The sequence below is a fragment of the Micropterus salmoides genome, unplaced genomic scaffold (assembly GCF_014851395.1).
Source record: "Micropterus salmoides isolate LMB-PRFRI ecotype aquatic unplaced genomic scaffold, ASM1485139v1 Ms_hic_scaffold_14, whole genome shotgun sequence".
Classification (NCBI taxonomy): domain Eukaryota; kingdom Metazoa; phylum Chordata; class Actinopteri; order Centrarchiformes; family Centrarchidae; genus Micropterus; species Micropterus salmoides.
Genome location: NW_024040485.1, coordinates 16,592,685 through 16,616,655, shown reverse-complemented (window position 1 = coordinate 16,616,655; position 23,971 = coordinate 16,592,685). Strand labels below are relative to the sequence as shown.

The 23,971-nt window shown below is 41.7% G+C and overlaps 1 protein-coding gene and 2 non-coding genes across 4 annotated transcripts; all 3 read left to right on the top strand.

Annotated features, from left to right (window-relative positions):
• The first annotated feature begins 622 nt into the window (after nucleotides 1–622).
• Nucleotides 623–22,636, top strand: eif4g1a (eukaryotic translation initiation factor 4 gamma, 1a). 2 transcript variants are annotated; one of them, XM_038718035.1, is made up of 31 exons: nucleotides 623–1,064; nucleotides 2,925–3,047; nucleotides 3,139–3,222; nucleotides 3,800–3,832; nucleotides 4,875–5,054; nucleotides 5,796–5,895; nucleotides 7,685–7,821; nucleotides 8,060–8,152; nucleotides 8,985–9,060; nucleotides 9,156–10,055; nucleotides 10,153–10,241; nucleotides 10,380–10,569; nucleotides 11,509–11,642; nucleotides 13,396–13,515; nucleotides 13,622–14,014; nucleotides 14,290–14,436; nucleotides 14,559–14,795; nucleotides 15,029–15,133; nucleotides 15,365–15,649; nucleotides 15,999–16,116; nucleotides 16,202–16,298; nucleotides 16,923–17,275; nucleotides 17,441–17,562; nucleotides 17,657–17,829; nucleotides 17,966–18,091; nucleotides 18,648–18,729; nucleotides 18,877–18,975; nucleotides 19,298–19,441; nucleotides 19,567–19,648; nucleotides 19,914–20,054; nucleotides 21,179–22,636. In XM_038718035.1, exons 2-31 carry the CDS (start codon nucleotides 2,973–2,975, stop codon nucleotides 21,358–21,360), a joined length of 5,097 nt encoding a protein of 1,698 aa, XP_038573963.1. In that variant the 5' UTR covers nucleotides 623–1,064; nucleotides 2,925–2,972; the 3' UTR covers nucleotides 21,361–22,636. The 2 variants fall into 2 exon arrangements, with proteins under 2 accessions (XP_038573963.1, XP_038573964.1); XM_038718036.1 differs by lacking the exon at nucleotides 3,800–3,832.
• Nucleotides 14,056–14,132, top strand: LOC119903048. Its single transcript, XR_005444409.1, has one exon. It is a non-coding gene; the product is annotated as a small nucleolar RNA SNORD66 (small nucleolar RNA).
• Nucleotides 14,852–14,928, top strand: LOC119903049. The gene has a single exon (XR_005444410.1). It is a non-coding gene; the product is annotated as a small nucleolar RNA SNORD66 (small nucleolar RNA).
• Nucleotides 22,637–23,971: the final 1,335 nt, after the last annotated feature.

The following is a 23,971-nucleotide window of genomic DNA, read 5'->3' as shown; positions in this document are numbered from 1 at the left end:
AGCTGTATTGCCCAGTCTCTTCAATCACTTTCTGGCAAGTGAAATAGCTTACTGCATTTTATGGGTTGTATTGGCCATTTAAAGGTATTTTAAGAGGTAAAAAGTACTAGGTGAGCTATAATCTCTGAAATATAACTCTTTTGAATGAAATCAACTAATTTCAGAAATAACCTTTCAGTCAATAACAAAAGGCTTCAATCATTTTCTGGCAAGTGAAATACTGCATTTTATGAGTTGTATTGGCCATTTAAAGGTATTTTAACAGGTAAAAATGAGTGGATTGGTTGGTAGGCCTACACAGCAAGTAAAATAATGCAGAGTCATAAGGATAATTGCAAAATTGTCTTCATTTTATATCCAAGTTGGCAGTAAGTCATGTTAATTAGGCTACAGCCCGTTTTCCAAATATAAACAAAGATATTACACATAGGCCTACCAAACATCACTTTTCAGCATGACACCTTTACCGACTTTGTCAAATTCATGACATATGTGTCTGATTCAGATGATATCCTTACTTGAATGAGGGATTGTCGTGTCTGTGGAGGAAATGAATAGATCAAAACGCCTGTATCACATGACTAAGGAAACGGCATCACATTTTTATTTTCCCGGAAGTTACCCATGCGACTTGGAGGCGCACCGGCTCCATAGACCAGAAACAGCGCATTATGGCCTCGGTCTGAGCCTCCTGATGCGACAGTTGTGTACATACCTAACCGGCAATCCGTCACCATCGACGCCTTGATCATGGACCTCCGGTCCAGAGGCTTTTTTCGGGGCCATCGGAGTTGTCAATAGTACTCCCGAAGTACTATATTATTTGATTTTGAGCACTGTCATTTTGCACGCCTGGGGATTTAAACCGAAGTGACAGTAGTAGCACTCACCCCATCTGCCGGTCAGCTAACTAGCACGCTAAGTCAATAGCCAAGAAGGGCATCACTTTTCTTTTGGAGTAAAGGACAAGGGAACTGCAACACCACTACTTTCATTAACAGAAGACTGATCAGAGGCTGACTCCCCGAGTTCCCATCTTACAACATATTCACTATTGATTCCTGGTAAGAATAAATCCAAATGACTATGCTAGCTTGAAGTAGACCCGAGCCTGGCTTCATATTTGTGAAAGGCACACATGCTAGCTTATGCTACCTGGTTGAACAGGCCCTGCCGGCTGTCAGTCCACACACTAGGACCGCTAGCCAGATAATCTTACCCGCAATACGAATCCAAACATATTAACCTAAATGTTTTAGCGCTAGTCACGCTGGTTAGTTAATTTTGAGACCTTATTCAGAGCAGAAATGACCAGCTGTCCTCGCTCTCGTGGCTAATCTTCATTTGGTTATCGTTATCACCGTAACGTTAGGCTTCGTGGGGTGACGCTAGCTTAACTCTTACTGTTTCATAGTTTTAAAACGGGTTTCACTGCGTGGCACAGGTAACGTCTGACCGGTAAAAGTTTTACTTTAAACCCTGCTCTTACTGTTAGCATGGTATTGGCTCAAGTTAAATGTCAGTTGAAGGTTTCATTTGCTCGCGGATTTTGCTGGGCCTGTAATTAAATACTCTTCGTAGGACAGGGCTGGGCGAAACCGCTAACATTAACCAACAATAGCTTAACTGTAACCTAATCGGTGTCAAGTATTGCAACATCATTGCTAGGACCGGCTTATTTGCTGTTCTGATTAGTAAACATGTCGTCTGTCGGGGCAGTAAAACTATCAGACTGAGGACTGTGTGAGTTAAGGTTAAATGTGGACTCAGCCACGTAGCGTAACTGAACCAAATGTCTGTGATAGTGGGACACGTATCGTTAGCCGGCTGTTGGCTAACGATTTAACCTGCTCCGGCCAGGAAAGCTGCCTCGCTAGCGGGCCAATAAAATGCCTACCATCCTATAACTTAACTATCCATGACAAGCTTTCCCCAGACTACTTGCCATATTTAATGACTGTTGATGTGACTGTTAGCCGTCTCTGCTGGCCACAACCATATGGTAGCTTTGTACATTGATGCCCTGTCTAAAAGAAGCATGGCACTAGCTAGCAGCTAACGATAGTTCCTGTGTCAGCAGGTGGATGGTGCATGACACGTCTGCTAGTAGTATTCGTCAGTTTTTATTAATAAATTCAGCATGACTTGGCTATTCCAGTACCCGTACAACAATCATTTATCATGATGAGAACACGGCATTCAGTTGTGAAATGGATATTGACTTTACGTTATTTAAGTGGATTATGTGCACATGGAGCTAACACAAGCAGAGGGCATTGAAGCCACTGTTAACACAGTAAATGAACTTTGACCTGAGGTATCCATTTTCTTAAATTCTCTCAAAACCGGACCACTCAAAGTGGTTTGCTGGCAGTCAGGTATGAGCTGGAAATACTTCTCAAAAACAAGTAATCCCAATTGGTGTTTGTCCCCTGTTTGCTCTTTGGCCAGTGGTCATGAGCATTTGGGAATGTTTTTTTAAAATTTATTTTACAGTCAAAGTCCCCCCTTTTTGATGATGATAGCCACCTTCATCTTTGTCTTCTCAAAATATATACTGTTTCGGGTGGAGGTTAAAACACATGAGTCATTGCCATTTCTTCAAGGAATTCACAGATGATATTAACACTAAGTGTTATAGGACTGTAAGCATGTGCCATGCAATTTGGAAGGAAAGAACATTGTGGGAGGTGGTGGCGTTATCATAGGCGAAACCAATGGCCACACCCTCACTGTTTAGTTAGATGTTGCCACGCTGAAGGTTCAAGTCTTCGTACAGTGTTGTCTGATATCCTGTGTGGCTGCAATTATCGTGGGTATTAAATTTGAACTGAATGGAATTTCATTTCAAAGCTTTAGATTAACATTTGGCTAATACTTAATTGTTCTTTGTTGTATTTCCTGCTCCTCTCTTCCTCGGAAAGGCTGGCAACACAACGCCACCCTAATGCAGAACCATAAAAGAACGTGAAATGAACAAACCACCACAGCCTATAACGGGACCCACGTCTGTCCCAAACCCTGCCCCATCCCCTGGATTGACACAGGTGAGAGGAACTGACCTTGTGAAATCAAAGTTGTTTTGGTAGATTTAAGGTTTGTAACATCTATTTTTTTCCACCGTGTTCTCTTCTCAAGGCTGCCTACGGCCCTGGACAGCCTTCTCTTGTTTTTGCCACCCCTCCACCTCCACAAATGAACTCTGCACCACAGCCAAGACCGGTATTGTTCATAGCCTGTTTTTTTTCCCCCAACAAGTATGTGATATGTATTAGGGGTGGGAATCACCAGAGGCCCCACGATACGATATTATCCCGATATTTATGTTGCGATTCGATTTTATTGGGATTTTAAATATATTGAGATATATTGCAATTTATTACCTTTTTCCAACTTCCAATTAGGTCCCTAAAGTCAAACTTTGTCAACATCTGTTTATCTAAAAAGATACATTTCTCTGTTTGGTCCTGTTAAGTTTTCTAGTGGACTAAAAAAAGCAATACATTTTATTAATCTAGTACCAAAAAGTTAAAACTCCCATCTGCAATTTACATAATAAAATATCGATACTTGGCATTCGTGTATCGATGCAGTATTGCCGTGGCAGATATCACGATACTATGCTGTATAAATTTTTTTTCGCCCACCCCTAATATGTATTGCCTTGAATGAGGACCCTCCCTTTCCTACTCTTTCACAAAGATTTCTGACATGGCTTCTTCTGCTATAAGGCTTTGGCTAAAACTTTCTCCTTAAATGTCAATCTTGACTTCCTTCCTCTCTTCTGCTGTTCTCCCAGTTTGCTGCAGGGCCCCGTACTTTACACCAACAGGTACTAACACTTCACTTTTCCTTACATCCCCCTTGTCTCCTTAGTGTAACGCATGCTTTCAGTTCCACATGTTGGAGAAGTAGATGAGAACGCAGTAGTGTGCATTAGATGAGTTAACTTTTGCTGAGGTCCAGTAACATTAAGGTCTATATCTCATTCTAGAAATGCATGTTTCTCTAAATGACATTGTGCCTTTTTTAAGTTGTTACCCTGTCACATTGTTTTAAAAGCAGAGTTTATCCAGGCCTTATTTATTCTTTATTCATCCTGCATCTGCACATGCCCCCTATACTTTACTGTATTTGCAAGACATCCCGTACCCGCTGTCATAATGGCAATGTGAAACCGAGACTGTGAAATGTAAAGTCTTTCAAAAATCGTATATTAAAATATTTTGTCAGGTCCAATTTAAAACAAGAAAATGCTTTACAGTTTAATATTAAAGTTAGTTGATTTTTGGTACCTGCAGGATTCTTATTTTTTTTCACTACCCACATGCCCCTGTCACCTATAACCACTCAAAACTGGGACCTGGAGGACTTCAGGGGATCCTACTTCTATGCAGTCCTGTACAGATTTGCATGTGCCGCTATGGTTGTTTGAGCTTAATGTTCATGGATTAGAGATATTTTGCTTCTGCCTCTCATACTCTTCCTTCTTACACCTTGTAATCTCAACCTTCCACATTGTCTTGTCCTCATTTTCACCTTAATCTCACTCCCTCTCTTGCTCTCTGCTCATGTGTTGTGCGGCTGAAGGGTGGATACAGAGCATTACAGGTAACAGCTTTTCTCTTTGCCCCCCCGTTCTTAACTTGGGCTAAACTCAGTGTAGCAGAGAGACATGACATTCAGTGCAATTTAGACTCTGTGTAACCCAAGAACTGACCTTGCTGTACACATTGGCAGTTGCTGTGAGTGTGACTGCATTCTAACACATGGGTTAGGACTACCACTGTAAATGTGCACACAGATTCAACAGGTTTGCTTGTGCTGTGATACACTGTTTATCCTCTTTCCTTCGTTCTTCCTCTGTTCTCTAGAGTTACTACCAGAACCGACCAGCCATGACCACCAGTGCTCCACGGGTACAGACGAGTAGTGGCCCAAGACCTGTTGGACCCACTCATGTCTACCCGCCCAGCTCCCAGATGATGATGATTTCTCAGCAGCAGCTGTCTTTCGCTGGCTCCCCTCAGGGCTACTTCATCCCACCTGGACAGGTTGGTTCACATTAGTTATCATCAATTTGTTAAAATGACACACATTTTACTGTTCTGCCCCACAAAAATACTGAGTATATGCTCATCATACTCTGGCCTGAAAATGTATTACATTTGAAAGAATTAAGACATTTATGTGTCAACAACCACAACTGAAGAGAGTACCTACTCCTGCAGAGTGAGCTTATTACATTAAGAGAGTGTTGCGCTATGGGTTGGTTGTTGCCCTAATGTTGCTAGGCATAGTTCTTAGCAATGGTTTTTAGATTACCTTTTAGACTTAGATTGTCCTAAAATTGTTTAGGAAGCCCAGTTTAACCTACTGAAGTTTTTGACAGCTGATGTATCTTGTTTTGATGCCGCAGAGAAATTATAATTTGATTAAAAAGTCAAAAGCACCGCTCAGTGAAATGGATCGAGGGCCGAATCATATGTCCAAGAGTCAAATTTGAAAAAAATCCAAGAATTACCGGTGTCACAGAATAACATGACAGGACACCCAGTCTGAACAGTGCTAACAGCCAGAGAAAGTTTTTCTGACTGCTTGTATGAGGCTGGCCGGAGAGTGTGTGAGCATGTGACTGATGGACAAGGAAAAATTAGCTTCATTTGAAAACATATTTATAAGAGCTACACAAATGTAAGAGTTCCTTGTCTTCCAAAAAAAAGGTTTTTGGAACAGGGTGGCATTTTATTCAAGCTTTTGTGTTGTTGTTTAAGCGCTTTAATTTATTTTGGCAGTACCGGGCGCCATATATGCCTCCTACTCAGCAGTATCCTGTGACCAGTGGTACACCAGGCTTCTATCCGGGAACTAGCCCTGCTGAATACCCTACTTATGGTAAGGGTTTCTACCCAAGACCACCAACAACAGCCGAGCACAACCATAAACATGGAGGGTTATCAATTAAAAGAGATCAGTTAAAAGGGGTAAAATCTCAAACAAGAGAAGCCCAAATTTAACTGAGATTTTAAGTGGAAGCATTTAGTCACTGTGCATTTTCGCATCTCTTTGTCCATAAGGTATCACTGGTGGGGTGGGGGTGGCGGGGGTGTCATGGTTTTGCTTGGCTGGATGGTGTATTTAATGACTTTCTGCGTCAAAACACTGCTGTATGTGGTGGACTGCCAGTTGCATGTGGTCTTGTTTGATTCTGCTTTGGCCTGTGTTCTTTCTATCTGCAGTCTCACCTGACACTGCCTTACAGGTTCCATGAAATGGCAAGAAATTTGTTCTTTTGCTGGATGTATGTCCAAAAAAACCATGATGTTGGGTTGGGATTTAATGATGAAGAGGGATCTTAGTTGAATATTAATGAGATTTCAAAATTATCCAGGACAAAGACCAAAATAGAAAGCAGTACTCGCGTATGGCCGCAACCACTATTTGAAAAAAAAAAATGCCACCCCAAACACTCTTCTGACCTGTGTTACTGCTACAAAATGCACATTTGCTTAACAAATGTTCTACAGATCTGTTTTTAATATGTTAGACATTGGGTGGGTAAAACTAAAACATCCAATTATTTTGGCCTATGCCCGACCCCTGAGTTCAAAGTGGTTCAGTAAACACAGCTTTAATCTCTCCATGAAGAAAACTATGAATTTATGAAGATATACACACAAAAAAACTACAAAGAAAAGTTGACATAAAAATAAGCAGCAGGAACACGAGGTAAGAATATGGTAAAAACGTTGTTCATTTCGTGGGACCTTTTAACACCCTGCTTCCTCTGGATCCTCTCATTAACTCATTCTGCATCTGTCTCTTCCTGCCCTCTCTCCTTCTTTCCTCCCTCTCCCGCCCCTCACTCCCTTCCTCTGTTTGCTGCGTTGGTTCAGAGCCCTCTCTTGCTGCGAGGGAGAGGCGGGGTGGTGGGGGGAGAGGGGGCGGGCGAGAGAACGGCCGTCTCTCTCTCCACGGTGCTCCTCTCACCTCCCAGCGCTACCCTGGTGAGTAGTGTGTGTGCTTGTGTGTTGGTCAGCAGGCTTTAGTGGCAAAAATCTCTGTGGCACTTCCTGTCTCTGATGTCTGAAATGTGTGTTTTTGTCTTTTTGGGACACAAAGGTCACATACATCAAAAACATTCATAATGTGTTTTTAGTGAAATAGTCACTACTGCCAGAAAGATTTGATTCATGTGATGACAATGAAATAAATCATGGATTGCAGATTTCTGGATTTATCTTCATTAGCTAGCAAGTAATGTTTGCTGTGTTTATTTACCACAGAGCACTAACATGCTGCCTCTGTCCAACCATCACAGTCTGGATGTGAAGGTTATTACTCCAAAAGCCTGTGTCATAACCAATTTCATGCAAGTTTGTATTTTGTTTATCTCTTGATCCACGCACCTCATGTAGGCTCTTGTGATGGATTCTTGCTTTTGTGTCCCTACAGGAATCTCCACTCTCAGATGTAAATTTTTTATTATTTGTTTCGTGTAAAGTCAAATATCTAAACCCACAGATCCCATAAACCGCCTTGCAGAGTTTTCAGAAAGACACAGCAACTAAAGAATTTTGGGTCACAATCCTGGATGGATTATTTTCGTGTGAAGCTGCGTCTTATGCTCAAGTATAGTTTTCTTTTTTTATTAATGCTGTATTGTGTCATTCTAACCTTACAGCAGGAGCCTACTATCCAGCTCAGCCGCAGTACCCTCCGTCTGTCCAGCCTGCACCGGTAATGCAACAACCACAAGCCCCGCCTCCTCAGCAACCCCCGGCACAGTCACAAGGCCCACCAAAGAGGGAACGCAAACCGGTAGTGTGTCACAACAAAAGGGCAGCGAGCCTCTTGTCTGAGGGCAAAAAAATTGAATGGACTGAAAGTGTTTTGTCCGCTGAATGTGGAACTTTCTCTTTTAGCTGAAAATAACAATAGTTTTTATGATGAGTGGCAGCTATAGATCAGCAGCGACAGGATTTTTCAACATTGTATTTTAATGTTGGTTACATGATTTGTGGAGACTTGACAAATAGCTCACCCTGTCTCCTGATAGATAAGAATACGAGACCCCAACCAGGGCGGCCGCGATATCACGGAGGAGATCATGTCAGGTGGAAGGTCCACCACCACACCGACTCCCCCACAGGTAAGATCGCTTTTGGGAAGTCTGATTTCCATTGACTGATTTTAAACTTGTATCTGAAGCTAACATAGTTGTGTACATAGTTTAAGACAGAATTGCTTTATTGATTGTATTACTGATTGTAAGTCCTGAGTACTAATGATAAGTAATGTTTGTGATAAAGATATAGTTTTTCTTATTTTAGAAATCTAAGTTGTTATCAGCCATTCTGACTTCAGCTACTGTAGGTGTGGAAAATAAAGTGAATGAATGAGTACAGTAATGGACAGAGTTGTAACAGGTGTAGTTTTTTACTTATTCTGTCTACAGAATAATCTGAGAATGCAGTGATTTTTGAAGTTTAATGTATTAAGATTGAATTGCACATAACTGGGTAAAAAACATACAGCTTGACCAGATCCTTACTGTATTATTTTGAAGAAAAGCAATGACATTGGTTTGTATGAACAAAGGACACATTGTCGGGGAAACAAAACACAGTTTAGGAGTTCTTTACACCTCCCAACTCATTTATTTTTCATAGAGATGATTGCATGTTTTCACACTTCTGTGCTAACATCGTATTATGACCACAGCACAAATCTAGCACAGAGTTTTACTGATCAAATGAAAACCAAAGCAAATGCATACAAATATGTTCTGAGCTGTGGTTATATGTTAGCGGTTATATTTTTAGGCTAGTTTGAGCTACATTGAGTTGCTGGTTGGGCAAAACATTAGAAACACTTTTAAACTAATTGGTTGACATATAAAAATCACACTGCAAAAGCACACTGAAGTAAAAATACTAATTGTTTATTTTAAAAAAACACTAAACGCTGTTTTGTGACTGTAGGCCTTCATAGCAGATGCAAGTCCTGCACAGACCAATGGTGAAGTTATACAGTCAGTCACTACAGTGACTAGAAGAGGTGAGTACATTTTCTCACTTTTGTTTACGTAAAAAAAAAAACCGCAAGATGGCTGTGTTCCACATTTTCCTTAATGTGATTATTTCACTGTCCAGATGAAAATATGGAGCCTCCTGCTAGCGCTGAAACCCCACCACCTCCTGCCACAGCAATTACAGAGCCTGTGGTGGAGGCCAAACAGGAAACGGACGACCAGATTACACCACCTGCTGAGTTAGCCACACAATCTGTAACCCCTACAGCTGCTGCTGAGGTGTCAGCCCCATTGATAAAGGACCAGCAGTCTTCATCACCCCCTCCTCCAGCAGCAGCAGCATCTACTACTTCTACTCCTGCTGAGGCAGAAAGTAAGGTTGATACTAAAGTTAGTGACACAGTAGATGCTCCTGTTGGCCCTTCGGCATCATTAGCAGCACAAGAGGCGCCTGTCAAAATGGAGGAACCACGGGTTGCTCCAGCTGAGACGGCACCAGAAAAGGAAGAAAAGAAAACTGAGGAAGTGAAGGAATTGGAAAAAGAGGAGCAGATGGACAGCGCTAAGTTGGAGCCTACAATCGAGGTTGTTGCGACTGTTACCCCTGTTTATGAGGCAAAAGACGAAACGACAAAAATGGAAACTGAAGTCTCTCAGCCTCCCCCTCCTGCACAGGAACCTGCTGCTCCACAGACCCAGAGCGCTGCCCCTGAACCTGAACCTGAACCTGAACCCACACCGTCTGAAACGGCTGAGCCTCTTCTCTCCAACGGCCTTCCTCAGGACATTGAGGATTTGTCAGACACTACACCCCTTGATAAGCCTGACGCTTCTCAATCTCAGGAATCCACACCTGTGGTTAAAACGGCAATGCCAGCCCAGGAGGAGGAGGAGGAGGAGGAGGAGAAGGAGAAGGAGGATGAGGAGAAGCAGAAGCAAGAGGAAGACGGGAAGGAGAAAAGTGTGGATGACCCTCCCACCTCTGTTAGCTGCCCTACAGAGGAATCTACTACTATGCAAGGTAAGGTGGAGTTGATTATCGCTTGTGTTTATGATCGTCATGTGTTTCATGCTGGTCTTCTGTGAGATTTTAATGTCCACCCTGTGTCCTCTTGAAGCTGCTATGTCTGTGCCAAAGAAGAGGAAGAACATGAAGGAGTTCAACAAAAAGGAGGCCATTGGAGATCTCCTCGATGCCTTCACAGAGGTGAGTATCAGTCCGGATGAAAATAAGATAGGAATGAACACATGGTCATGGTGTTTAAGTCCTCAGTTTCAGCTGTATCATTATTTTAACTATAGGTTATTATAATACTTAATCTCTTCCTGTTTTGTTTTGACGCAGGAGCAGGATGCCAAGCCTGCTCCTGAACCTTCGTCCACTCAGGCAGACCCTGTCCCTGTTGCTCCAGCTGAACCTCCTGCTGAGGTTGTAGATGAGACCTGGGAGGAGAAAGAGGACAAGCAGAATGCAGAACCCGACGGGCCTAAAGCCTCATCTGAGCCAACTGGGCAGAAATACCAGTACAAAGAAGGTAGATTGTGACTAAGATTCTCCATTTTCCCTGTGTAGTTGAGCGGTAACAGCTGCCGTGTTGATGTACAACTATAGCCATGACGATGATTTTTAGGCGTCTATGCATCATAAATGCGCTTAAAAAAAACATATGGGCACAATCAAATTTCATATTTTTGTTTGATGTTAATGCAACACTGTCATAAGATTTGCAAGATGTCAAAATATTTTTAGACCATTATATTTCAGAAATGGGCACAAAAGACAAAATTGAAGAAACGTTTACATTAAAGGTAGGGCTGGGCGATAAGGCCAAAAATGTTATCATGATAAAAACATTTCATCTCAATCAATATCGATAATTATCACGATATATGTAAAATCATTATTTGTTTCCCGTTTAAAGGCAGATTTTTGCTCCTGAGTAAAAATTGAAGAAGCCAGATGGTTAAATATGTGGTTAAACTTATCTTTATGGTCAGAATGTGACACTTGATGCCAAACAGTGGATCACTTCACAAGTCTGAGGTAGAACATTCAAAACTGTTATAAATCTTTTTCAACAAATAGGATTAGTTAATCTTTCTTTAGGCCTCTTCTCAACAAAATAAATATTTTAATAAAAAAATAAATGCTTATTTGTTCGTGATTAAAATTAATTAAAGGTTCTATTTTAAATACCTTTCTGTTATAAATGGTGTACATCCCTTGATTTTAAAACAATTTGTACTACAAGAGTGGAATAATAGGGCTTCTCACTATACTGTAGGTTCATGCATGAAGACTGTCAAGCATCCACCCTCTCAAAGTGTCTCATTCAAGACTCGGGACACATTTTCCCTACCATCCGCAGTGCTACATAGCTGTACTAACTCGGAGCATTTTCATGTTTAAGAGAGGACCTGCATCCTTGCATATCAGTTTTCCACACTAAATTTTATCCTCTGCAATCTCTCAGAACAATGGAAGCCGATAGACCCAGAAGAGAAGAAGCGGTACGACAGGGAGTTCCTCCTGGGCTTCCAGTTTATCGGCGCCAGTATGCACAAACCTGAGGGCCTGCCTATCATCAGTGATGTGGTCCTGGACAAGGTAGGTGGTGGTTTGTCATTTTGCTTTGTAGTAGGGCTGAACGATTCGGGGGGGAAAAGTTGTGATTAGTTGCGATTTTTCTACCAGATAGATTGCGATTACAATTGAATTTGCGATTCTTTTTATATATATATATATATATATATATATATATATATAATTTTTGCTAAAGATCAATATTCACTGCCAGTCTATTTTTGACGGACACCACATCAAGCTGCACAGAGCAGATTAACCAGGCAGGAAGTCAGACACAGAACGGCATAGAGAGCCTCCCCTCCTGGTGGGACCTTACTTCGTAACAAATATGTACGGTAGTTAATGGCAAGAGACAACTACTTTTTTGATCCTGTTTGAATTATGCTCTGAATACGATGATGTTCAATTTAAAATATACATTTGAAAGTCAAAGTTGCAGTTTGATGTAAAACTGTTGAGGTATAAGACTGTGAAAATACATAATTACACAAACGCAAAAGTCGCGTATGTGATGTCGTAACTTTTTCTCTCAATGACTGAAGCTAACGTCAAAGAACGTACATGAGAGGATGATGTGATACAATGACTGAGAGTCGTTGGATTAAACACATCAGGTGAGATATATTTCTGTGTGGAACATAGCTAAGTTATCTAGCTAGCAGCAACCAAGCAATGAACATTAGCTAGCATTACCGCACTAACATGTTGGTGACGTATATATTTTGCGAGACAAGAGATGGTGAGGTTTTCACACAAAAAGACATGTAACTTTACTGTTTTACGACAAACTGAAACTTTCTCCTAAATTGACAAACGTGTAATTCAGGGCACAGTTCAAACAGGATCAAAAAATAAGTTGTCTCTCACCATTGACTACCTTAAATATTTTTTTCCTGAAATAAGGTCCCATGGGCTGGAAGCGGAAGCAAGTGACTTAGGCTCTCTATAGAGAATCCATTTGATTTTCAAAATAAAACATCCATTGCAGACTCCTGATCGTACATCAACAATAAACACAGTTAAAACGGACAACAAAAGAAACAATTTAACTATGTAGCCTACTTTACCATGGTAGAAGCACAAAAATAAAGGACAAATAAGCCAAATCTGAACAAGTCAGCAAAATCAGGCAGGTAAAACGCTCTTATTCTGAAATGCTCCATGTGGATGTGTAATGTTAGCCTGCAGAGAGCAGAATGGAAAGGGCTCACAGAAAGCTGTTATCCGTAGTTGAAGTACACAAAATGACAAATTAACAACGTGTAGGCTGAACGCTCCGCTGCTGAAACTTAAGTGTGAGTTGACGCTGGACAAATCCGCGGCACAGCCGCTGCCTCTGTCGGTTCGGCTGGCGCCATTATCCCACACGTTTCCTCCAGTTTCGTTTGTTGTAAAATGTGCACGCCCAACAGGAGGTACATGGAGCTTGTGATTGGCGAGCAGGTCTGTCACACAAGGATGACAATGGATTGAATTTGTAACTGCATGACTGTTTAAAATGGGTCAGATGCACTGTATAATTAACCTACATTTTAATCGCCATCTTCACGGTTAGCTAATCGCGTTCTTTCAAATCGCAATTTCGATTTGAAAACGATTAATTGTTCAGCCCTACTTTGTAGTGTGCAATGGTGATGATGTCATTCAAGCATGACAATAAGACATCATAACTAGTTTTTGAATATATCCTGGTACCTGGTAACCTGACGTACCTCTTCAGTTTTTTGTGTTTGTATGGGCACAGAGGTCATTTTGTCTCTTACTTTAACTTAAGGCGAACAAAACTCCACTGCGGCCTGCTGACCCAACTCGACTGATGAATGTCGGTCCTGATTTTACTCCCTCATATTTGGGGAACCTTGGTAGCAGATCAGTGGGAGGACCAAGAGGCCCGGTGAGTAAACCTTTTTTATAATCGTGAATATGGCAATAACCATAATCCAGTGTATTTGTTTTGTTGAATAATGTTTCCTTTCTAAATGTGAATCCCCTCCCTTTAGCCACCTGGGCCACGTCGCTCCCAGCAGGGTCAGAGGAAAGAGCCCAGGAAAATCATCAGCAGCATGTCACTCAGCGATGACGTGCAGCTCAACAAGGCTGAGAAGGCCTGGAAGCCCTCGACAAAGAAGTCCACTCGCACCCGCGTCGGGGAGGAAGTCGAAGAAGGAGAAGATCCCGAACAGGCAAAGACAAAAGAGCTGTTCAAGCGTCTGCGCAGTATCCTCAACAAGCTGACCCCTCAGAAGTTTCAGGATCTGATGAAACAGGTGTCGGACCTGACGATAGACACAGAGGAGAGGCTGAAGGGAGCCATTGACCTCATCTTTGAGAAGGCCATCTCAGAGCCCAACTTCTCTGTGGCCTACGCCAACATGTGCCGCTGCCTTATGGGAGTAAGTGTGATTGTGTCCTGATTGTGTGCTTTCATCATTTGCTCCAATGATGACTTCGATTTTGGACCTCGTGTCTGGGCCACTGAATGTTCATGATGGTGTTGAGGAACTGATGGAGCACTCTTTATTCAGGGTTTATTTTCATTTTATTGTTAACATTTTTATAATCACATTTTTATGCCTTGTTGTTGTTGTTGTTGTTATTATTATTAGTGAGATTAAAAATGTATATGGGATAACAAATTGTGATCATACTCATTGTTTTCCTCGTTCAGTTGAAAGTCCCCACCTCAGACAAGCCAGGAGTTTATGTGAACTTCCGCAAACTGCTGCTCAACCGCTGCCAGAAAGAGTTTGAGAAGGACCAGGATGATGATGAAATCTTTGAGAAAAAGCAAAAAGAGTTGGATGCTGCCAAAGCTGTAAGAAACATGATCTTTTACTGTGACTGTCCCAACCACCACAGTTTTTGTTGTTTATTCAGACTAAACGGATCATTTTACCCCACCACTAAGCACAAACACCCACTTGTATCTGCCCTCAGGGAGAGGAGCGTGACCGCTTGAGGGTAGAGCTGGAGGAGTCCAGAGACCAGGCTCGCCGTCGTTCACTCGGTAACATAAAGTTCATAGGAGAGCTCTTCAAGCTGAAGATGCTGACAGAGGCCATCATGCACGACTGCGTAGTGAAACTACTGAAGAATCATGATGAAGAGTCTCTGGAGTGTCTCTGCAGGCTGCTGTCCACAATTGGCAAAGACCTTGACTTTGAGAAGGCCAAGGTAAGTAAAGCATTAACACACACAGATGGAAGTCAGTATAGAACACATTCAGCCATCTCCTCGACTGACTTTTGTTTTTATGCCACGTTTCTGGGCCACTGATTATTAGTGGTAGGATTGAGGAGCTTTGGAGACTGTTCTCTACACATAAATCAGTCTGTTATAAATTTACTTGGAGATGGACATTTCGTAGGCATTACTCTTAAAAGATGCTTTTCCTGTGTTGCTGTTAGCCTCGTATGGACCAGTATTTCAACCAGATGGACAAGATCATTAAAGAGAGAAAGACTTCATCCAGAATCCGCTTCATGCTGCAAGACGTCTTGGACCTCAGAAAGGTAAATTTTGATTAAACCAGAACAAGATAATGCGATGAAGAGCTGCTAACAAGCATTCATTGTGGTGACTAATGCTAAGATGTATTACTGGATGAGCAGAATTGTTTTATCTGTGTGTGTGAAGTAATCCATGGGGATTATGAGTCACATGGGAATCATGAATGTAGACATTAAACGACAGGTGTTGGAACAGTTTAAGGTTGTTAATCATCATCCATCTCTGATCTACAGAATAACTGGGTGCCTCGCAGAGGAGACCAGGGTCCTAAAACTATTGACCAGATCCACAAGGAGGCAGAGATGGAGGAGCACAGAGAACAGATCAAAGTTCAGCAACAGCTCCTTTCCAAGAAAGACGGAGGAGGAGGCGGCAGGATGGGAGGGAACATGGGGGGCCGAGGTCCTCACACATCAGGAGGTGGCCGCAATAGCCAGCCTCAGGATGAGGGATGGAACACAGTGCCCATCTCCAAGAATAGACCCATCGACACCACCCGCCTTAGCAAGATCACAAAGGTAACATTCTGACTCTAACACAGACATTTTCGCTAAATTTCATGTTTAAAACCTTGGTCTCTTATACCCCTCTTTGGAAAGAGACCAACTTCTAGGTTGAGAAACCCTGGAATTAAGATTCTGAAATGTATATATCTGAATACTGTATTTAGAATAGTTTAAAACTAGCTTCACCTTGAGGAGCTACAATCGAACATTTGGTTTTTATTTTTTGGGTGCACAGTAAGAAATTGCTGCAGTCAAGAATCTGCTGTATGAAACTGTCTAAAGTTTAACCTGATCTGGTAGTCGGGTAAATGTGTACATAATAAATAAATAAATAAAATAAACTTTTGTGTTTCCATTGTAGCCTGGTGCTCTGGACTTCAACAATCAATTGTTGGCTCCAGGGGGAAAAGGCATGTGGGGTAGCTGGGGCAAAGGCAGCAGTGGAGGAACTGGAGCTAAACCAGCAAGTGGAGAGCAGGGTAAAACACCTTATTCAAAAGAACAGCGTGGTTTGAAGTTGTTTTTCAATGGTTGGAATGTTGATCTATCCTTTTCCTCTTCTAGATTCTGGTCGACCAACTACCCTCAACCGCTTTTCAGCCCTGCAACAGTCTGGTTCGGCATTGTCTTCAGCAGATTCTGATCGGAGAGTTCCTCAGAGGTATTAAGCAGCTGCAGATACTTTCTCGAGCTTTGCTTCCATTTTCTGCTTTACCTCCTTAATGGCTTCTACAAGCATTTCCATATTTAAACTCTGGATTGTCTTTTATGTGTGCATCCATTGTAAATGTGATTATATAAGCCACCAATACCTGATACTTGGATATTTTTAACAGTTGTTTTAGGCACTACAGAGATCTATGCACTCATTAGTAAGCCCACCCAAACAGATAATGGCAGTACATTTTCTAACATGTACATTTAAGTTTGAAAATAATTAGTTACCTTTTGCCCTCTCAGCCACTTTCTAGCTGCTCAAATCCTCCACTTTCATTTGTTTGTTATTCATGAAACCCTTTAGAGACGCCACAGAATCTAACGCTCCTTCTTACTGCACAAACATATGATTACTAACTAATAACATCTACATTGGAGTTGTTCAGAAGTAACATTGAAGACTATTTCCATACTGGCAGTTAGCGTTTTAAAACCAAATTCAACAGAACTTTAGTAGACTTTCCTTTATCCATCATATATACGTGTTTGCACGTGACCTGTTTGAGATCCCCTTTGATGACATTTTGATAAATGTGTGGACCTTCTTGTCTCTCTTTCCAATCTTTAGGTCAAGCTCCAGCCGTGAGCGTGGTGGAGACAGAGACAGGATTGACCGCGACAGGGAACGGTTTGACCGGTTTGATCGCAGTGAGGGACGGGAAGGTCGTGATGACAGGAGTAGTCAGAACCAAATCACCAAGAGAAGCTTCAGCAGAGAGTCGCAGGAGCGCGGCGGGAGGGGTGGAGACAGCCGGGCCTCGACTGATCCTGTGCGTCGCGTTGCCAGCATGACCGACGATAGGGACAGGGGAAGCAGAGACAGAGGAAGCCGGGACAGGGGAAGCAGAGACAGAGGAAGCCGGGACAGGGGAAGCAGAGACAGAGGAAGCCGGGACAGGGCTCCAAGCAAAGATCTCGCAGGTGAAAAACTTGTGGAAGTGAACATTTTAAATAGATATGATGGTAGAAACATGTCCAGGATGATAGGCTGATTGTGTGAGTTGTACAGAGAGATTATGAAGCCAGATGTAAGTGGAATGATGTTTAACTGACTTGTACTGACTTTTTTTTTTTTTTTCTCTGCAGTTAAGCGTGAGAGCGCCCCAACTCCTCCTCCTTCTCTTGCAAAGCCTGCATTGACTGAAGAGGAGTTGGAGAAGAAGTCGAATGCCATCATTGAAGAATACCTCCACATCAATGACTTGAAGGTACAAACATGATACCGTGTATATGATCAGGTGACCAGCAAATGCTTTGAATACGAAACCGCTCTTACGATTTCTTCTTCCTGTGGTCCTGTAGGAGGCGCTGCAGTGTGTTGCAGAACTCAACAGTGCCTCTCTGCTCTACGTGTTTGTGCGGAACGCCGTGGAGTCGACGCTTGAGCGCAGCACCATCGCTAGGGAACACTTGGGCTTGTTGCTGCATCAACTTGTAAAGGCAGGGACATTGTCCACGCAGCAGTACTACAAAGGGTGAGCGTTGTCTAAAGCGTTTTTTCACATCTTGTGCTTACTTATTCATCCCTGACGGACTGATTTGAGAAAATTAAACCAATGAAAGTGTGTGTTTCAAGTGAGATTGAGTGCTGTGTGTTTTTTGGGACCGTAGGCTGGAAGAGACCCTGGAGGCTGCAGAAGACACGGCCATAGATATACCTCACATCTGGCTCTACCTGGCTGAATTCATTACTCCCATGCTCCACGACGGAGGTATCCCTATGGGACAGCTCTTCAGGTGAGCTACATGCTTGGAATCTGCAAAAATGATTTAGGAACTGATACCTTCGACCCATAGCTCTCTGTCCATATGTAGCAGTGGATCCTCTTCTTGCCTTGATTTAATTTCAAATTTGTTTGTATTTTTTGAAGTCAGTGAGACCTAAATAAAGCACCGTTGTAAGGGTGTTTAGCAGTGCTTTGGTGCTAAACACATGATGGAGGAAGACAGAATTTACCATCAGTAGGATTATGGGATGCTGGGATGCCTTATTCTGCTTCTCAAACATTGGAGAGGTCTATTTACTCTATTGTCTGTCATTCTCCTTTCTTCTTTTTGCATGTCACATTCTGCCTCAGTAGGGTTTATGAATATATCTAATACATTAAGGCCAAGAGTCACAATCTACTGCACTCACCGCAGGAACTGAAAGATGCTTTTATGCTACAAACAATCAGCTGACTTTTTTGCCTAGAGTATAACTGGTTGTATTAACAATGGTAATAAATAAAGCACCTGAATAATATAGTTCAAAGAAAGTGCAAAGCCTAATTCAGTGTAATTGTGTCTTCAGGGAGATCTCGAAGCCTCTTGTGCCTCTGGGGCAAGCTGGTGTGCTGCTGGTACAGATCCTCCATTTGCTCTGCAAAGGAATGGTACGTGCTACATAAATCCCTAGATGAGGCTGGATGTCCATATTGAGTTTGAACCGACAAGCTCTTTTCATTACTTCCTGATGTACAAATTCCTAACACATTGTGCAGGTTGACATTTTAGACTCACTGTTTCTTTTTGTTCGTCAGACACCCAAGAAGGTCGGGGCCATGTGGACGGAGGCTGGCCTGAATTGGAGTGAATTCTTGCCAGAGGATGAAGACGTCAACAAGTTTGTCACTGATCAGGTCTGTGTGCTGCAGTAGGACTAGACAGTAAAACAACTGCTAACAGCCACTCGGGCTGTGTTGGGAGATGTGAGGGTCAAACAGGGAGGTGACATAAAGCAAGATTGTAAGCACTCATATGGAGAAAGCAGATTGTCAACACAAATGCCTATATCCACTTAGATTTATGCCCTACACCTGTAACCACATGGCTGCAGAAAAGAAACCTTAAACAAATAAAAATAGAGTGACAGTGAGACACTTTGTTACTCTGTTTTGGTGCTTTTCTTCTGTTAAAAGCAAACAACTTACAAGTTGAATTTTCTTTCTTATGGAAATTTAGAAAGTGGAGTTCACCACAGGTGGGCAGATGGAGTCAAAGGAAGTCGATAAGAAGAAGGCCCTCACTGGAGAGGAGCTCAGCAACCAGCTGGACAGACTCCTCCAGGACAAAGCCGACAACCAGCGTGTCGGAGACTGGGTTGAGGTGTGTGTGACCGTACAAGCGATGTAGCTTGAATATTCCACGCATGGTTATTTATTTAATATAAAAGGTATAAAGAAAAGTTGGATATAGCTTCCAGTCTTCAACTGTTTTCTTCCTTTGTTCAGGCCAACTTGGACGAGCAGCAAACTGCTTCCAACCAGTTTGTACGAGCCTTGATGACTTCAGTGTGTCAGTCTGCCATCATATGTAAGTATGACTAATACAGCATGTAGAAGTAAGGACTATCTGTTTTTGGCTCATCCTATATCTGTGTGTGTTGGTCTTTTCATCACATATCACAGCGACATCAGTTCTCCACTTACACGTTTCAGTATTGCTGATATTCCTACAATGTATAATTAATTGTAGAAATGCAAATGGTTTGGCAGCCCTAGAAACGGAACATTTTTAATGCCACACAATATATTTTAATTGTTTGTCTGAACAAGAGTTTGTCACTCCTCATTTTTAGGTGACAACCCGTACAAGGTGGATGCGCAGCAGATCACCCTGAGGGCCAGTCTGCTGCAGAGATACCTGAGTGATGAACAGAAAGAGCTGCAGGCCCTTTACGCCCTTCAGGCTCTGATGGTGGACATGGAGCAGCCAGCAAGTGAGTGTTGTGCTGTGTGTTGGGACTAAATGTACAGAGGTGGACAAAAAAACAAATACCTTGCGATACAGTAGCCTTGTAACAAATGCTGAAGTTGTAGTGTGAAGCTTGTAATTTGTTGTGACCATATTTGTGGTTTCCCTAATGGCCATATTCTGTTAAGTCAGAGCCCAAATTGTGAGGGTGAAATTTATGCACTGTATGAAAAAATTATCTAAAATCTCAGTTTATTTCTTACTACAGAGTAAATTTACTAGTGTTTTTGCTGGTTGCTATATTAGGTAGAAAAGTAATGGTAAATGGACTGTACTCAACCGACCACTCGGTGCTTTTACATTTCACATTCACACACATACACTGATGGGAGTAGCTGCCATGCAAAGTGCCAGCTGCTCACCAGAAAGGAACTAATCATTCATTCATACACTGATGGCAAAGGCTTCAGTATCTTGCCCAAGGACACTTCAACATGCAGACTGGAGGAGCCAGGGATCGAACCACCAACCTTCTGTTTTAGCACTGAGCCACATCCACCGCTAAGTGATTGGGAAACCCACTAAGTGACAGGGAAACCTGATTAATAGAAAAACAATAATAGAAGAACGCAAAATCATCATGAATACAAGTTAATGACAGCTTTGTGACATGACACAGAAAGTAAGAGGAGATGGGAAAAGCTGTTTTTTCATTGAGAGAGATTGGAGAGATTGTCTTAAGACCTCTCTGAATACTGACACTTGGTGCTACTTAGTATTCGAGCAATGTTTTTTTTATTTTTGTGACTATCTGTAGTGTAACCCTTTCTCAGTTGCAAGTACAAAATGATGTGATGTGACCAGAGAAAAGTCCAAGTCTAATGATCCCTTATGCCAAACACAGGACATGTGCATTAGTATAAATTACTTTGCACTGACGGCCTCAACAACAATGTAGTTCTATTAACACCAAACGCAGCACCAACTAAACAATGAGTTTGCATTTACTGCAGGGCTGTTGTATCGTAAGGCTTGTTATATGTTTTTCCTCCTCCTCTGCAGCAAACCTTGTGAGAGGTGAGACTGCAACAAAACCATCAGATCTTTCATTACCAATCAATGTTGACCTCTTGTCTTCTGTCTCTGCAGACCTGCTGCGGATGTTCTTCGACGCCTTGTACGATGAGGATGTCATCAAAGAGGAGGCCTTCTACAAATGGGAATCCAGCAAAGACCCTGCGGAGCAAACGGGAAAAGGTGTTGCCTTGAAATCAGTCACCGCCTTCTTTACCTGGCTCCGTGAGGCAGAGGAGGAGTCAGACAAGGAGTAAAAGACTGAACTGAAAGCTGCTGCCCCCCTTTGGCAAGGCGGGGGCTCTGCAGGCGGCTGTGGAGAGTCATGGACTATATTGCCAGAGAAGCAGACTCAAATCAATCCTCAATGAGGATCTTTATTATGTTTTCTTTTCTTTGAGGGACGGACTCAGAAAACAATCATTTCTCTCTACCCTTCCTCTCTCGCTTCCTCATGATTTCCCCACATGCTTGTGACAGCAAGTGTCCTCATCAAATAAACTTGAAAACTGATTCAGCAGGATTGCTTGTTAACGAGGTGTGAAGTATCCCACGTCACTACATAACGTTTGTCACAATAGTACAAAACCAACCGGCTGCTTTTTTTTATGGTTCTAGATCATTCTAATCCCTAAAATCAGATCTGCAAGAATAAAAAGCAGGGCGTGTTGTGTAGTGGGTTCCCTGATACGCGGGTATCATCATGCCGTCGTGTGTGTGTGTGTGTGTGTGTGTGTGTGTGTGTTCAATCCAAACTCAGCTCTTATGTCTTTGTCTCTTACTGGAGTGTGCAGCATGACTGAAGTGTGTTTCTATTAATGATTCAGTGGACGAAATGTCGATAGACAAATGTACGTGAACTAATCTTAATTTGATGGGTGGAGTTTTTAAAGCAAAGGTTGTCTATTTTCTCTTGTTTCCCATCATGAACTTACAAAGGACAGAAACACGGAGTACTGATGTTGACCTTTGACCTTGACTACTGGGGGTTGGTCTTAATGCTTCCTCTAAGCCATCCTCTCCCATCCCCAGTAGTGAACCACACTGACTGACTCTATATCTTTACCTCTTCTGTACTTAAACCTGAGCTGTCGTAGAGGACACTTAATGACCCAATCACCGTTAAAACTTGAAATCTACAGAAAAAATTGACTTGATGAAATATGTAAAGTTTAAAAACTAAAAACAGAAATGATCCGAAAGCCTTTTCTACTTTAAGTGGAAACTTGTTTCAGGAGCGTTCTGTAAATATATAATAGTAATAATAACGATAATTACAAAACTTTTTTCAGTTTTATTTTTCAGAAATGATAAATTGCTGATGTAATTGCAGTGTCCTTTTCCAATAGAAACCGCAGTTGTCCAGATGCAGAGAGGTGCTTTAGATAATCCATTGATTATTAGTTGTATTGGAATTTTGTAAATATTTTTTTTTTTTTGCGTTCTTTATTTAAGAAATTATTGCTTCTTTTGCATCGGAAACTGGAAAGATGAGGTAATGGAACATTGCAAATAAAGGACTTAAGTTGCTGAGCAACGTTTTGCATGAGTGTCTCTGAAACGTGTCGGACGCCGTAAGAGCTGGGTGAGTATCTGTGCCAATGCTGACCTTACTGAAGTGACAGGTTATCAGCTGTGATGTCACCAATCTCTATTAAATGCAGTTTGTCAAGAACCTAAAAATCCAGTGCCTCAGTTATGAGTTTCAATCAGTCGATGCAGCACAGTCCCAGGTCTCATGTTCTTTACCTTTTACGTTAAAATAATTCCAATGTGTTGCATTTAATTTGTAAATGCAACACATTTAATTTTTAAAAAACTGTTGGATTGGTGCCTCTGTACAGGTTGTTTCATGGCTGGAGTAACCCACTAGGTCACCCTGGTGAAGGACTGAACAGTACACCCCCAAGTGATCCCTCATATCTGTGAGTTCTGAATATACTCCGATCCCTTTAAGTGCCCATACAGTGCACACAGCAGACAATACATGATCGCTTCATTAAAATTTGTAGGGCTGCCACCAAGAATTATCTGCAGTTTTATATTGTTCAGTCCATAAAATGCCCACAAGTTCCTAGAACCAGAGATGAGGCCTTCAAATTTAATTCAAAAGCAGTCTTAAAAATACCCAAACGTATTCAATATACAATGATACAAAATGAAGTATGGGAGCAAATCCTCACATTGTAAGAAGTTAAAGGTGGATTTTTTGATAAATTACTTCATTATCAAAATGGTCTACTGATTAATCAGCTAATCACTTCAGCATTAATAATTTGCCTGGTGCCCCAGATACAATCCATACTGGTGTGCTGAAAATGTGGCCACAGGTTAGTTGATTTAAATTAGTTTGTGGTATTTTGATTCAAGTGAAAAATAGGGGGCTTTAAAATTTTACACAAGACTACTGTATAAAGTCACTGTAATTTTGATTTACCCACCCCACACACACACACCTCTGCCTCCCCATTTAGCATTTATAAGCAGTAAATAAGAGGATTTGTTTATTAATGTATTTTCCAGAGCTACAACTCGTGAAAAATCCACAATGGCTACTTGCAAATTATGAATGAAAAAAGTAAACAGTTGTAATAATAGACTATGTCTAAGTAATGTTAAATTGCTGAAAATACTGTAGCCAAATAACATGTCTTTATATCTGTTACATTACAGTGTTATAAATCACCTTAAGTGTTTATATAGTGCTTTTAAATGCTAAATAGGAGGGTGTAAAGTGTTACCCAAAACTGATTTCCAGTAAACCAGCAGACAGACAGTGAACATGTCTTATTTTCAACGCAAGTCTCTTGTGAATTATAATGCGGGCTACGTAATATATAAGGTCAAATTGGCAACATGGCAGTCTTT

Coding starts and splice junctions, on each gene's coding strand:
- eif4g1a (XM_038718035.1), top strand. CDS start 2,973: ATGAACAAACCACCACAGCCTATAACGGGACCCACGTCTGTCCCAAAC. Junction 5,896..7,684: donor TGCTGAATACCCTACTTATG/GTAAGGGTTTCT, acceptor CTAACCTTACAG/CAGGAGCCTACTATCCAGCT. Junction 11,643..13,395: donor GTGATGTGGTCCTGGACAAG/GTAGGTGGTGGT, acceptor CTTTAACTTAAG/GCGAACAAAACTCCACTGCG.